Source organism: Podarcis filfolensis (assembly GCF_964270895.1).
Source record: "Podarcis filfolensis genome assembly, chromosome: 1".
Classification (NCBI taxonomy): Eukaryota; Metazoa; Chordata; class Lepidosauria; order Squamata; family Lacertidae; genus Podarcis; species Podarcis filfolensis.
In genome coordinates this window covers 90,887,395-90,901,573 of record NC_139604.1, presented here as the reverse complement: position 1 = coordinate 90,901,573, position 14,179 = coordinate 90,887,395, and the positions used below count along the sequence as shown (strand labels likewise).

At 44.3% G+C, this 14,179-nt stretch overlaps 1 protein-coding gene across 4 annotated transcripts in view; it reads right to left on the bottom strand.

The window, feature by feature from the left end:
* Positions 1-14,179, bottom strand: part of RGS6 (regulator of G protein signaling 6) — a 229,573-nt gene that overhangs the window by 24,233 nt on the left and 191,161 nt on the right. For 2 of the 4 annotated variants that reach the window (XR_014546469.1, XM_083607187.1), the window contains exons 16-17: positions 13,349-13,438; positions 2,165-2,218 (exon numbers count right to left, since the gene is read on the bottom strand). Coding sequence is in view for 2 of the 4 variants with exons in the window: in XM_083607187.1 (XP_083463313.1) it covers positions 2,165-2,218; positions 13,349-13,438 (144 nt within the window). In the remaining 2 variants the exon portion in view is untranslated. The remainder of the gene's footprint in view (positions 1-2,164; positions 2,219-13,348; positions 13,439-14,179) is intronic. The other 2 variants (XR_014546470.1, XM_083607188.1) reach the window with 1 other exon arrangement.

The window sequence follows — 14,179 nt, the reverse complement described above, 5'->3', positions numbered from 1 at the left end:
AGTGGCTGGGGAAGCCCAGCCAGATGGGCGGGGTATAAATAATAAATTATTATTATTATCATTATCATTATTATTATTATTATTAGGACTAAGCTGGAACTGATTGCCTTATTCATGCTTCCAAAAGTGTATTGAAAAGTGTTTTCCATGTTTTGGTGTGTTCTTCTCAGGACTATTTCTTCGTTGTCTTTACTGCCGTCAGCTTCATTTGCCCCAAGCTGCCATTTAATCTGACTGGCCTTGGGGACCCCCTTGAGGTCAGCAATGATTTTGTGGTGCTGCCTAAGCACATCCTGGGTAGGTGCAAACAAGGCCACATACTGTACATCTCCACAGCCAACAGGCTGAGCAGCCATGTGGGCAAATGAGGGAGAGGATCGTGAAGGCAAGTTAGAAGGCAGAAGCCCACTAGGGCACCAAAGAGAACCAAAGGAGTACAAATGTTTTTCGTTATCGTTCAGCTGCATCATCTTTGCTAATTTCAAGGGAAATCTGGCAATGAAAGAACACAGCTGTAACTGTAATGGCTATCAAATCAGAAAATTATTTCCCCCTATTTAGCTCACAGCTAAATATTTTTCCTGTATGGAGAATAATGACTTACAAGATGTTTCTTCAATGGCTTTGGGTGGTTGATTACTAGCAAGGACACACGTCACCTGCTTGCAAGGGGACTGGGAAGTGAGGCAGCTAGGATGCAGATAGTGGAGATAAAATTCCTCTGAGTATCTCTGCAACTGGCTGGTGGGTTTTCAAGGCCTGCTATTTGCTTTTGGGAAACGGAAGCTGGTTTAAAGGCTTGCTCTAGCTGTCTGGGTGTTTGTCTCCCTCCTCCACAGTCAGATGGTGTATTTGTAAATAAACACATAGTTCAGAAATCGACAATCACCTCCAGCATTCTCTCCCTTCTAAAGAATACGATACTACAGCAGCTGTCCCTGGAACTTTCTACTGTTTGGGGAAATGGGAAACAGTATGTGTAGCCTAAATTGAAAACAGATGTGGGGTTGCTGTTAAGTCCTCTGTGATTCATAATGTGGCGAGGACTTCTCCATAGAATAATATCCAGGCAGTGAAATTGTGGAACAGCAATAGGAACTTGGCACAGGTTCCCACTTTGCTTCTTTTTCAAGAAGCCCATGTGGTCAAAAAAGTTAAAAAGAAATTAGTGGTTGCTGGTATGAATGAAAGAAGCTTCAGACTTGACCTCAAGATCCACCTCTGATCCACCTAAGGTCTTCCACTTAGGTGACTGAAAAGAGAAGACTTAGTAGCCTCTAGCTTAGATGCCTTTGGAAGGGGATTAATTGGAGGATAAGTTTGTCGTTGGCTACTAGTCATGATGGCTGTATGCTACATCCAGGATCAGAGGCAAGCATGAGTATCTGTTTCTGGGGAATGACAGCAGGAGAAGGCTATCACGCTCAGAAGCTTGTGGTTGGTCACAGAATGTTGGACAAGATAGGCCTTTGTTGGATCCTGCAGGGCTCTTCTTATGGTTCTCATGAATGGTTGAGGAAATGTTATACATTCTATTCTACAGCCAGGTTCAAAGAGCAGCTTAAGCTCACACTTTTGCTAGTCTGGATTTATTTTGTCCTCTTCTTCTTCTTTGAATTGCCAACCACTAAAGGCACATCACAAATTACTTTTAAAGCTCTCTTCCATTTCAAAAGCAATTTGCCATGTGCTGCTGCATGAGGAAAAAGTACTTTTTAATGAAATACTATCAGGCTCATGGAACTAGTCTCACACATCTTTGCATAGGATAGCTGACATTATTCAATCATAGCTGACCATTCCAAGATATTTTAGAGGCCCATGTTAGATCAACAGAACTGTAATGGATTTTTGAGCCTGAGTTCAGAATCTGCATGCGCTTTTATGAATGAAAATTGTAAGTTGTCCTTTATTGGGCAACTGGTTTGAAACAAGTTCATTAAACATCTCTTAAACCTAGAGCCTTGTGGAGAGCATTCTGCTTACGTTAGACTGGGGTACCTTCACTGGCCGAAATCTGCATATCATGAAATTCTACCTTTTTATTGTACAGGAGTAAACTACACAGGAGGTGTAAAATTTAATAAAATAATTTCTGAAATAAAAGAAAATGCTGAAGAGAAGGTGGGGAAAAGAAAGGAAAGCAAAAGCAAAATGAACTTACCACGCTGCGAGTGAACTTTTCTAGAGAAGTTCTACGACCTTGCTCATTCTCGGGCTTTAGAAGGGGAAAAAAAAGTTAGGAAGGAAAAACTACTGAAAAAGAAAAGAAAAGAAAAAAAAGAATCCCTTCAGCTTAAATTTTGATCTAAAAACATTAGCAAAAGAAAAGAAGAAAGATAAAACATCTCAAAACATGGCAGCTACAATTTGCAAGAGCAAAGCAACTAACTTTTGTATTGTAATATTGTGGTAGCTTCTCCCATTGGGAAGTATCCTGTGTTCCGTGCTTAAAATGCGGCTCTGGAGGTAGCTCTAGTCCAAACTTACATAGCTCAAGAGAAAGATACGTAATGATGCATTCTGCATCTGTCTTTTCAATAATTCAATCAATCAATCCCTGAGCTTTCCCTTCTGTGGTTCAGGATAGAGCCTAAACTTTCCCAATCAGCACACGGTGGTCTCCTACCATTCAGGATAGGCTAATTGGTTTTATAAAATGAACCAATATGGTACTAAAAACAGTCATTGCCCCTATCCAACATGAAGGAGCCACCCATGGAAACACACTTGCTCTCCTCACCCCTGCATGTTGGATGTGTCTTTTAATTTGAATGGTGATGCATTGCCTTACGGGACCATGAACCACTTGTGACTGGATCAGGGCCAGTATCATTCAAGACTGACCTACTTATAGCTTTATTATCCTGTTGTATAGCTCTACACACAGGTGAGACGCAACATATACAATGGCTATAGCACAGTGGTTTTTAGACTGTGCTATGAGGAACCCTAGGGTTCCTTGTAGGTTTATCAGGAATCTCTTAAGTGAGAAGGACAGTAATGGCAGGCAAGTTTCCATAATAAACAGGACTGTCCACCACCAATTTATTTTATCCTAAAATATGCAGATGCAAGAGAGCAAGGATGAGACCAGGGCCAACCCTGCCATTAGACAGAAAATGTGGGGGGTAGCGGATGGAGAGCAGCAGCAAGATGTTGGGAGACAGAGCTGGCTTGCCCTGCTGCCCTCAGGTGTGTTGGGTTGAAGTCATCCCATTGCCAGTGTTGGTAGAAAGTCTCAGCCACCAGGATTGGCCAGCTTCTGTACATGGCTTTGGGGGCAGGGGGAGGCACCAAGATGAGACTATGATGTGGTGGTGGTGGTTGTTGTTGAAAAAACAAATTAATTATCTGCTAGAGCATATAAATAATATAATTTCATCATAACAAGAAAGCGACCAACATTTTGGGTATGTTGCTGTTCTCCAAAGTAATGTGATTCATTTGGCATAGGACAAATCCTAGGAACTATGAAAGAAGAGGTAATTTTGCTAGCAAGCCTGCCATTTTGTTGAATAAAGATATTAAATGGTGGTGGTGGGGAACAATCAGCACATCATCGGGGGGGGGGGACTACCTTACCTCCAGTTCACTTGTGGTTGGGAAGTAACAGAGACATGGGATTATGAATGTGTTTGGTGGTTTTATTAAATCTGCACTTTCTTCTAAAATGAAGTGTCAAGAAATCAGAAAAACAGCAGACCTGCCACCCTTCTAAGCAAAGGAAGAAAGGGAAATCCTTTGTAGCAAAAGGACACTTTTGCTGAAAGGAGTTAGGAACATTGGGAAGTTACCTAAAGAGCAGGGTTTTGCATAATGGTACTAAACTGCTTTGCAAGTGAATGTTTCTATAATGGAAAACTTCCTGTCAGATGGTGCTGCATGGGGGTGTGGAAGGGAGAAGAGTGATGGCAAAGGGTCAAGTTCTTTGGAGAACTCTCTTCATTCTTTCAGCACAACCAATTCTACTCCTCTGGAATACAAAAGATAAAATCAGTGCTTGTGACTTACAGATCAGATCTATGAGCAGATGGAAGAGAAGTGAAAGCGGGTGATAAAAGATTGCTTCAAGAATCTGCCTAGAATAGGGATGAGGAAGCTCTGGCCCTCCAGATGGTGGCTGGGGCTGATGGGTTCAATACTAGTCTGTAGCAGCAGGCAAGGGAGAATCTGGTGAACCCTTTATGTCAGGGATGGGAAACCTTTGGCCCTCCAGACGTTGTTGGACTGTAACTCCCAACATCCCTGACCTTTGGCCATACTAAGGAAGACAGGAGCTGGAATCCAATGACATCTCAAAAGGTCACAGGTTTGCTATGGCTGGAGTGCAGGGATTAATCAGATACTAGGCATTAACATGCAGCCAGCAGTACAAACAGGAAGAAACAAATCTTTCAGGTCAAAACATATCATAAGAAGCAAGGAGAAAATATGGGAACAGCTGTCAACACCAGCAAAACTTATGAGCACAGGAAAAAATTAAGATGCTTCAGTATAAAGGTTCCTTAGGGTTGTGCTACATAGGAAGCAGCCTGACCATTTAAGTGGAGTATCATCTGGATATGCTGGGGGTTGAACCCGGGACACTGTGTCTGCTGCTATGCAGATGCTCCACCCCTGAACTAAGAGGCCTTTCCTTCAACTTCTTTTCATCTAGTTCTGGTAGTTTTCCGTGTACACCAAAATAGAATCTTAATGGCAAAGTCTCTGGCGCTTGAGATTAAATGCTCAACTAAAGAATGCATTGAGATGACCTTTGCATTGGTAGTTTAGCACAGCAATTATTAGAAAAGATGTCTGTAAATAAAATATTTTAGGCCTCGATGGTGAGGAATTGAACTCTGAACCTTTTCTGAATGGTCTTCAAATTGCCTTGCATTCAGCATCAAAGAGTAGAGCAAGCCTTTTTTTTAAAGAAAAGAAAAGCTTATTCTTTGCAAGTGGGACCTCTAGGTATCCATAATTAAGAAAAGCTGAGGTTTGGGATCAGAGAATCTTAAAATATACAGATTTTCTTCCGGGGCTTTCTGAAGTGTCTTGCTTTGGGAGACTAAAGGCGTTCCATATCCTATTTTAACACTTGTTGCAAAACACCGGTTCAGAAAGACACTGTATCCGAAAGCAGGGCCCTGAAAGTGCAGCCCATGGCCTTGTGGATGATGCATAGCTGTCAAGTATCCCTTATTTGAAGGGACAGTCCCTTATTCCAGTGCCATGTCCCGCTGCTGTCCCTTACTGATGGATGTCCCTTAAATGTCCCTTAAATGATGTCCCTTAAATTTCAAAGGAAGCAGCTCCTCTCCCTCCCTCCCTGCCGGCCAGGGAGGAGGGAGGCTCCAACTGTGTTGCTTGGCTTTGTTGCTCACCCAATAAGAAGTCTAAGAACGACTGGGGGGTGGAGCTTGCATGCCTTGTGTGTGGCTAGTTAATGCAAGCTGAAGGGGGTTTTGAATGCTGGACGCCATTTTGTTGCACATGCTGCTGCAAACTTTGCAGTGCAAAGCCAGGCCAGGGAGCCATCTTAAGTTGAGGCTGCATAGGCCTTGTGGTGCATTGATTCAGATTCTAGTCAGTTGAACCTCTGGTTACAAAGTTGGTTGGACAGTGTTCTCAAAGCTACCAGCATGAGTTTGACCAGACTGCAGGAGGACAGGAAGACTGGAGTGCCTGGAACAGGTGAGGCTGCAGGTCCCTTATTTTGGCTGCAGGTCCCTTATTTTCAAGGCTGCTGGTCCCTTATTTTCAAATCTGTAAGTTGACAGCTATGGGATGATGTGCACAGCTCAAGTTGCACAATGATGCTTATCTGCACGCTGATGAACCGAAGGGATGTCTCTTGGCCTTCTTATTTGGGGCCAACATAGCACAGTGGGGAGGGGCTATCGTTCAGTGGTAGAGCACATGCTTTGAATTAAGAAAGACTCGGGTTCAGTCCTTGGCATCTCCAGGAAGGCCTTGGAAAGACTCCTGCCTGAATCTCTAGGGAACTGCTGCCCCTCAGTGAGGATAACACTGAGTTGGATGGCCTGAGTGCGCATTAGGCAACTTCGTAAGTATAGATTTTGGGAAATTAATAGAATTGCATTAAACCACAGCTGGTTCTAGATCCCTGAATGGGTTGCATCCAATGGTGTTTAATAGGAGATGATGAAACTGGAGATTTCCAAAATAAGGAGGGAGCTTATTTTGGCTAATTCCCTCTTCTCCCTGCAGCATCTTGTGCCACCTCCCATGCTTGCTCCAAAGCGTTCCCCAAACAGGGATGTGGGTTTTCTGGGAAAGTTGTCTGGAAAACCTTCCTATGCAGATTAGGGTAATTTGCATCAGAAAATGTTCATTGGGAAATGTTCAGGTTGCAACAGAATACTGTATGATGCCCCAGAGAGCTATTTAATGTAGTTAGTTTATTTTACAGGTATTTAGTAAACAAAGTTTAAAACCTAACTAATGTTTATTTGCACTTTGCATTAATCCATTGTTATGAATGAATGTATAAAATTGAATTTTCTGCAAAACCAAAAACCCCTCTGCCCCACAACACTGCTCCTAACCACCTGGAGCAGATTTTTTTTTGGTGAGCGGGGGGGGGGGGGGCGTGCACAGTCTGCAGGGGGAGAGGGAAGTGGTGAAAATTGTTTTCCTTCCTGTTGTGCTGACCGAAGCCTCTGCTGCGTCAAATAACCTTCCATCAGTTCAAGGGGGAACAGCAATGAATACAACCTATTATATGCCTTTTCTTGTGCTGAAGGAGATTGAGACCAAATCAGTTCAAAGCCTATGTAATGATGTAGCAAAGGGTGTGTGCTCTGACATTTCCAGTTCAAACTGAGACACAGAATTATTAGCTTGCATTAGGCAAACAGTGGGTTTCCTCACCAGTATCTCCTCTTTCCATCTGCAGCATGGGAACAATAATTCTGTCCTACCTTACCAGGTTCTTGTGAGGATGGCTGAAATATTGCACATCAAGCATTCTGAAAATGGACAGGTACTATAGACATAAGCCTTGCTTAGGCATTATGCCTGAACAGGAAATGCCAATACAAGGGACATGTAGGCAGGGCAATTCCCCAATGTCCTGCCCTACCCCAACCTTCCTAAACTGAGCAGGAAAGTCTGGAGGGGGTTTCCAGGCATACTAGACTAAATATGTTTTTAGACGCCTTCCTGCAATCAGGAAGCCCCTCTGCTATCAGAGTGCTTGTTCATGAATAGGACTCCGAGTGCATTGTGGGAAGGTTGTGGGTGGAGTAAGTGGAGCTGATGCATGTGGGGGCCTTAGGGGTGGGGTGAACATGCAAGCTCCCACACCTCCCTGCTCATGTTGACATTCCCTGCTAAGCCATCACACCTGAGCGAGGCTATTCTGAGGCTGCAATCCTAAACACACTTGCTAGAACATAGGGGAACGTAAATTCCACGCAAGTATGCGTAACATTGCACTGCAAGTGTGACAAATAGATTGACACAGATCAAAAAAAGGATAAGTGTGCATTTTGTTATCAACAGTATTCCTGCCTAACGAAGTATGCTCAGATGATAACTTGTGGGTGACTAGATCTTTGTTGCTTGCTTGAGTCCACTGAAAAGTGAACATCCTGGGGACAGTTTCGTAAACCTTGATGAATTTAATTGGAGCGTTCTGTGTGTCCCTCTTAAAGCAGGGAGAATAATTACAAACCTAACCATTCTGTCTGCGGCAGCATGTTAAGATTTCCACTCATTAAGGTCTGTAAATGCAGAATTCAGCACATACAAATATGCAGGGGCTGGCTTATGCAGTTTTCAAACATGCAAAAACAAAAAAAAAGGGTTGTGGGGGGAGGGCAGTTGCCACAAGAGAACAAATCAACCCATTGTTGTAGCAAAGAGTTGGGCATAGCTATGTAAAGTAAAAATGCTTTGATAAGGAAAGCGCTCATTCCAGTTAGCTGCAAGGGGATGAGAAAATGTGGGTCCATAAGTTTAATGTATCCGCATTCTTTCCCCTGGCTTTGCTTTAATCACACTACATGATTGTTCCTCCTCCAACCCCCAAATATCTAGTTCTTCGAATACAAGACCTAGTGCCAGGATGTGTCATTCCTGCAGGGGATTTGACATCCAAGTCATTTTGCTTCAGAGCAGCAAATGACCTCCCCCCTGCCCCAAGTTAAGGTGCACAGGACTCCAGAGGCTGGCCAAGTTATTTTGGCGCCTGATGCAGAAAACCTCACAACTTCTCTCTCCTACTAAGTAAAGGTAAAGGGACCCCTGACCATTCGGTCCAGTCGTGACCGACTCTGGGGTTGCGACGCTCATCTCGCTTTATTGGCCGAGGGAGCCGGCGTACAGCTTCCGGGTCATGTGGCCAGCATGACTAAGCCGTTTCTGGCGAACCAGAGCAGTGCACAGAAACGCCGTTTACCTTCCCGCTGGAGCAGTACCTATTTATCTACTTGCACTTTGACGTGCTTTCGTACTACCTGGCGTTAAAACACAATAATAAAAGCTATTTTATTTATCCATTTTCTGCCTTTTCAGGACAACCAAATTCTACTGCTGGAGGCAGCCACCCCATTCAGCTTGATGGTAGGCTGCATATGCACCATATATTTGAAGTACATGACTCCTCCCCCCAGCCGAATCTTGGGAACTGTAGTTTCTTAGCAGTGCTGAGAATTGTAATTCTGTACTTGAGATGCCAGGAGTTGAAGACTGGGAAAAACATCACCTAGCAGAAGGAGGAACAGTTGGATACCACCCTGGGGTAAACATTTTGAATATTGTAAAGAACTCTTGTATGTACAATTGACAGACGGATAGTTGGAAGTCCTTTTTATTTATTTTTCATTTTTCTCTTTTTCCTGATCTTCCTTTTTTATTCTTGTATTGCTTTCTCATTCCTGTATTACTTTTTTGCTTTCCTTTTTTGCTTTGCTCTTGCTTCTGTTTTGTTCTAGTTGTTGCTGTTGCTGTTCTCTAGGCCAATGAGGGGATTCGATGCTGGTGAAGGTAATGGCTGGCTGATGAAGGACCCTGTGTGAGAGGCAGGGAAGCTCTTCCAGAGTGGGAGGGGAAGAGAAAGGGAAGCTCCCAGGTAAGAGATGGGAGGGTCCAACTCTTTCTTTGTGAAACAAGGGTTAAAAATCTACCCATGAGAGAGGACTTTGTATTTTTCTCTTCTTCTTTTTGTTTTTGTTTAGATTAGTTTGTTTTTTTTTTATCATAATGTATTATGAAAAGTCTTAATACAATCTTTATATATATATAAAAAGAACTGTAGTTCTGTGAAAATGAACTACAGCTCCCAGGATTGTTTGGGGAAAGCCATGTGCTTTAAATGTATGGTGTGGATGCAGCCTTAGACCTAGGTTACAACAGCAATGAAACCCCACCATGGGGCTAACATAAAACCCATCAGAGCAAATTTAGCTGATACTAACAAACATTCAGGGACGCGGGTGGCGCTGTGGGTAAAACCTCGGTGAGCTCCCGTCGTTTGGTCCCAGCTCCTGCCCACCTAGCAGTTCGAAAGCACTCTTAAGTGCAAGTAGATAAATAGGTACCGCTTTATAGCGGGAAGGTAAACGGCGTTTCCGTGTGCTGCGCTGGTGCAGGCTCGCCAGAGCAGCTTCGTCACGCTGGCCACGTGACCTGGAAGTGTCTCCGGACAGCGCTGGCCCCCGGCCTCTTAAGTGAGATGGGCGTACAACCCTAGAGTCGGACACGACTGGCCCGTACGGGCAGGGGTACCTTTACCTTTACCTTTACCAAACATTCAAAGGGATGCGGGGGGCGCTGTGGGTTAAACCACTGAGCCTAGGACTTGCCGATCAGAAGGTCGGAGGTTCGAATCCCCGCAACGGGGTGAGCTCCCGTTGCTCAGTCCCTGTTCCTGCCAACCTAGCAGTTCGAAAGCACGTCAAAGTGCAAGTAGATAAATAGGTACCCCTCTGGCGGGAAGGTAAATGGCGTTTCCGTGCACTGCTCTGGTTCGCCAGAAGCGGCTTGGTCATGCTGGCCACATGACCCGGAAGCTGTACGTCGGCTCCCTCGGCCATTAAAGCGAGATGAGCGCCGCAACCCCAGAGTCCGCGACTGGATCTAATGGTCAGGGGTCCCTTTACCTTTACCTTTACCTTTACCAAACATTCATGTTTAGATAGAGGGATGAAAAATGATATGATCAATGGTTGTTATCATGGGACAATGAAATACGTGTTATATTACCATGAAGTTTTTTTCTGGATTAAAACAAGATGTACACTTTACTCTCACTCTTAAAAATATACATTAGTCAGTGGTGTCCAAACATTTTTCAAAGAGGGTCAGATTTGATTAAATGAAGGGCCGTGGGGGACGACCAAAGGGCCAACCAGTTTTTTTTAGGATTGACGTTTTTGAGCTTTTTTAGAGTTGGAGCTGGAGTTGTTGTTGACCGGTGGGCCGGATTAGACCCCCGAAATGGACTCTGAACATGCCTGCATTAGATGTTTCCCTCATCAATTCTTAGAGAGCAGGGCAGGCATTGCCCTAACAACTGTGAGGTAGCTCAGTTAATGCTGCCTCCCCGTGTTTCAACCAGCCATCTTCCTAGTCGGTCAGGACTCAGAGACAGGGTTGTGCCCCTGTGCCTTCCAGCTGAAGAACACTTTGCATCAACACATCCTTATAGCTTTCCTTTGGGATGCTTTGCTTTACAGAGCTCACTTTGTTTCCAAAGCTGTCTTGGACTCTTGTTTATTTAAGTGACTAAACACTTTTTGCTGTCCTTCTGCAGCAGTGAAGCTTATATACCCTTTCTAGTTTTGAAATTGAAACAGAACTCCAGCAAAGCTCACATCCTCCTGAAACAACCTCTTACAATTCCATTAATTATTTCATTTTCTTTACAAAACAAAGCAAACAAGCAAACCAACCAACCAACCAACCAACCATACTTTGGTTACTTGATCCCCTGAAAGCACTTGGGTACAAAACCCTACATCTGAAAAAAGAAAACCACTACAGGTGATTGATCACCCAGCACCCACAGTTCAGTTATTTAAGAAGGTTACCCCTTCTGGGACCAGACTACTAGAGGAATCTGTGGCACCAGTTGAAGATCCAGACTAGGACTACATGTATACCTTAAATAAAATCTGATGCTTTGCATCATCTGACAAGATTCCAACAGAAGCAGCAGCACGATGCTCATAGGTAGTCACTTTGCACCCTGAAGCATACACTAAAAGGAAGGTGTACTTTAAAGAAGGCCTCTCAAAACAGTAACCCATCAAGCCCACAATCCATGTGTGGCAGCAACCCAGCAGTCTGAAGATAATCAAGAAAACTACACAGAGCAAATAGGACCTTACCATAGTACCTGCTTTTTCCCATTTCAACTTATGCCACTAAAACCTGCCTGAAGTCAATGTCTGGTATAAGAAAACCTCTTATTTGGTCTGTTGCCTCTATACAGCATTCACAATGGCAGACAGCATGGAAAATATGGTTCTGGAAAATACCTGGCGCACTCTTGGAGCTAAGTGAAGGCTGCTTCAGAGTACAACAGTTTTCGCCCAATTGTTCCAACACATTCGATCCAATCTAGTTGTCTCCACAGTGCATGAGAGGCTGCCGCCACACTAACAGAAGTGCGAAGGCTTTGCTCAGTAACTCCAGCTGTGCCTCTGAGCTCCTGAACAGAGAAGGGACTGCTGGATTGTGGGAAATCCATTCTAACCATCGAGGGCACATTGGAGCTGCAGTGGAGGCTAACTTTAATTTGGCAGCATATGGAAGCCCCAGCAGGATGGAGACAGCAAAGAGCAAAGCAATAGGAAACGGCAGTAAACCCAAGCTGCAGAAGCTGGGAAAACTCTGCACAAAGTGTCTTGAAGGTCAAAGGCGAATGAGAGAAGTGGGGAATTCTCTCAGATGTCTATCCAACATGGTTCTAGGTGGAGGAGCTTCTGAAAGACGTTTAAACACAGCCACAAATGGAGATAAAACTACCTCTGCTCCCCACCCTTCTTCTTTGCCTGGATAATCAGGTGATTATCAGCACAACAAGAAACCCTTTGTTATTTTGACCTGGATGGAAAACATATTGCTGATAATGGGCATGCAGATGCCAAAAAGGCAGAAAGGAATGGAAAGGTGTGCCGCTTTTGAGGAGTTCCCAGTCTTACTGCAATTAGTTTAAAATTAAATGAAAAAAGTGGAAGGGGAGAAACCACATACAGGAAAGTGCAGGTAAAACAGGAGGGGAGGGGAGCCGATAAGAAATCATGACGAAGTCTCCATGCAAGGCATCCCTTACAAGAAAAGCTACAAAGCTTGACATAAGACACTAAATGGAAGAGGGTTTTGCGCTACTTCCCAATCATTAGTTACTGCCATGGTTATGAAAAATAAAGAGATTCATAGGTAACATTACACAAGATCGCATATTTGTCCTGAAGGAGTTTAGAATGGGACTTTAATGCCTTATGTTTAGTTTGAGAGATCCTTGTGGAGGAGCTGTAACTCCACGGTGGATCCCATGCTAGGTCCCAGGGTCAAGCTCCGACACCTCCAGTTAAATGTCCTCAGGGTCAAACTACACATTACACCTCCTCCTTAGAATGCAGCTGTGGCTCCAGGTGTCCTCCCCTTATGTAATTGCAGGTGTGCCCCCTCCGCTGGATTGATATTAGAACTGCAATGGGTGGAGAGGGGAGGCAATGAGAACTTAGTGCCAGTGGGAACTTTTGAACTAATCCCCATTGTGTTGCTCCTAGGGAGGGATGAGCTGAACAGTGCCAGCAACATCAGGGTCCTCCATGGCTGCAAATAAGGAAAGACAGAGATGTAGCTGCACATTGTGCATCAAATGTATTTTGTCATTTGACCCTGAGGTAGAAGAGTTGAGAAAGGAGGATCGGGCAGACAGCCAGTGTGCTCCACTGATGTACGTGCCTAGGAAACTGCCTTATACGGACTCTGACCATTGGTCCATAGAGCTCAGCATTGTCCACAGAGACTGACAATACACCTCTCTAGGATTTCAGAAAGGGGGTCTTTCCCAGTCCCACTAGGGATTGAACCCTGACCCTTTGGCAATCAAGCCATTTGCCCCTTCCCAATGACCAGGCTCAGAACTAGGCAGCTTCTAGTTCACATGATCCTCGCAGAGGATGCTCAGAGTAGGTCTTCCTCATATTGACTGCTGTTTATAGGGATGCCAAACATGGAGCTTCAAGGAGAAAGAAAGAAAGAAGTGCTTTCAGTCAGCAAGAAGCCCCCCAAATAACTTATTTTTCATGTTCACACAGCAGCAAGCGGCAGGCAGGAGTCATGAAGTGCTCAGAGATGCAAGCATGTCCTTCCCGACAGATACCTTCTTCTTTGCCAGCAACAAGTCTTGGTAAGCGTTAGAACGGAGGAAACGTGCATAGCTGTCGCTCTTCATCAGCTTGTAAATGTGCTCCTGTGGGAAGGGAAGAAACAACGGGCTGAGATTTGTTACCTGGACACTAGTCAACATTTCCTGGGCACCTAGAAAAGAGAAACACCAAAGAGGCTTCCTGGATACGAAGCAGGCATTTATGAATACTATACAATATTTATTATTTGCGCATTTATCTAAAACATTTGCATCTCATCTTTCAGTCAGCAGATCCCCAAAGCATCCTATCAGAAGCTGGATAGAACTCATTTCAGGAACAGACTTGATCACCCAAAATACAGATGATTAACACAGCTACTGATACACAGATGTACAGATGTTCTCTACTGGTGAAGATGGGGCCATTGAGAACACTTTGAATCTGCTAGACCTGTATCTGCAACTGGAGCATGTTTACAGTACAAACATTATTGCTGTAGTCCAGCTAGTGTAGCCTTCTCCAACCTGATGCCCTCCAAATGTTGTTGGACTCCAAGTCCCACCAGTCCCAACCAGCATAGCGAAAGATCTGTAGTTCAACAATACCTGGATGGTGCTCGGTTGGGGAAGGCTGAGGTAGAGTGAATGTTCCTGGTACAGAAGCACCTCTGCACACGTAACGTGCAAGGTTCCCCTCGAATTGTATCCAGGGGCATCGGCTAGGTATTTAAAATGCCTATTTGCATATGCTAATGCGTATGTATGCATATTCATGGCTCTGGCTGTGAATATGGCTCTAACACTAACCCCAATCCCCCTCTTTAAACATATACACAGTTCTCC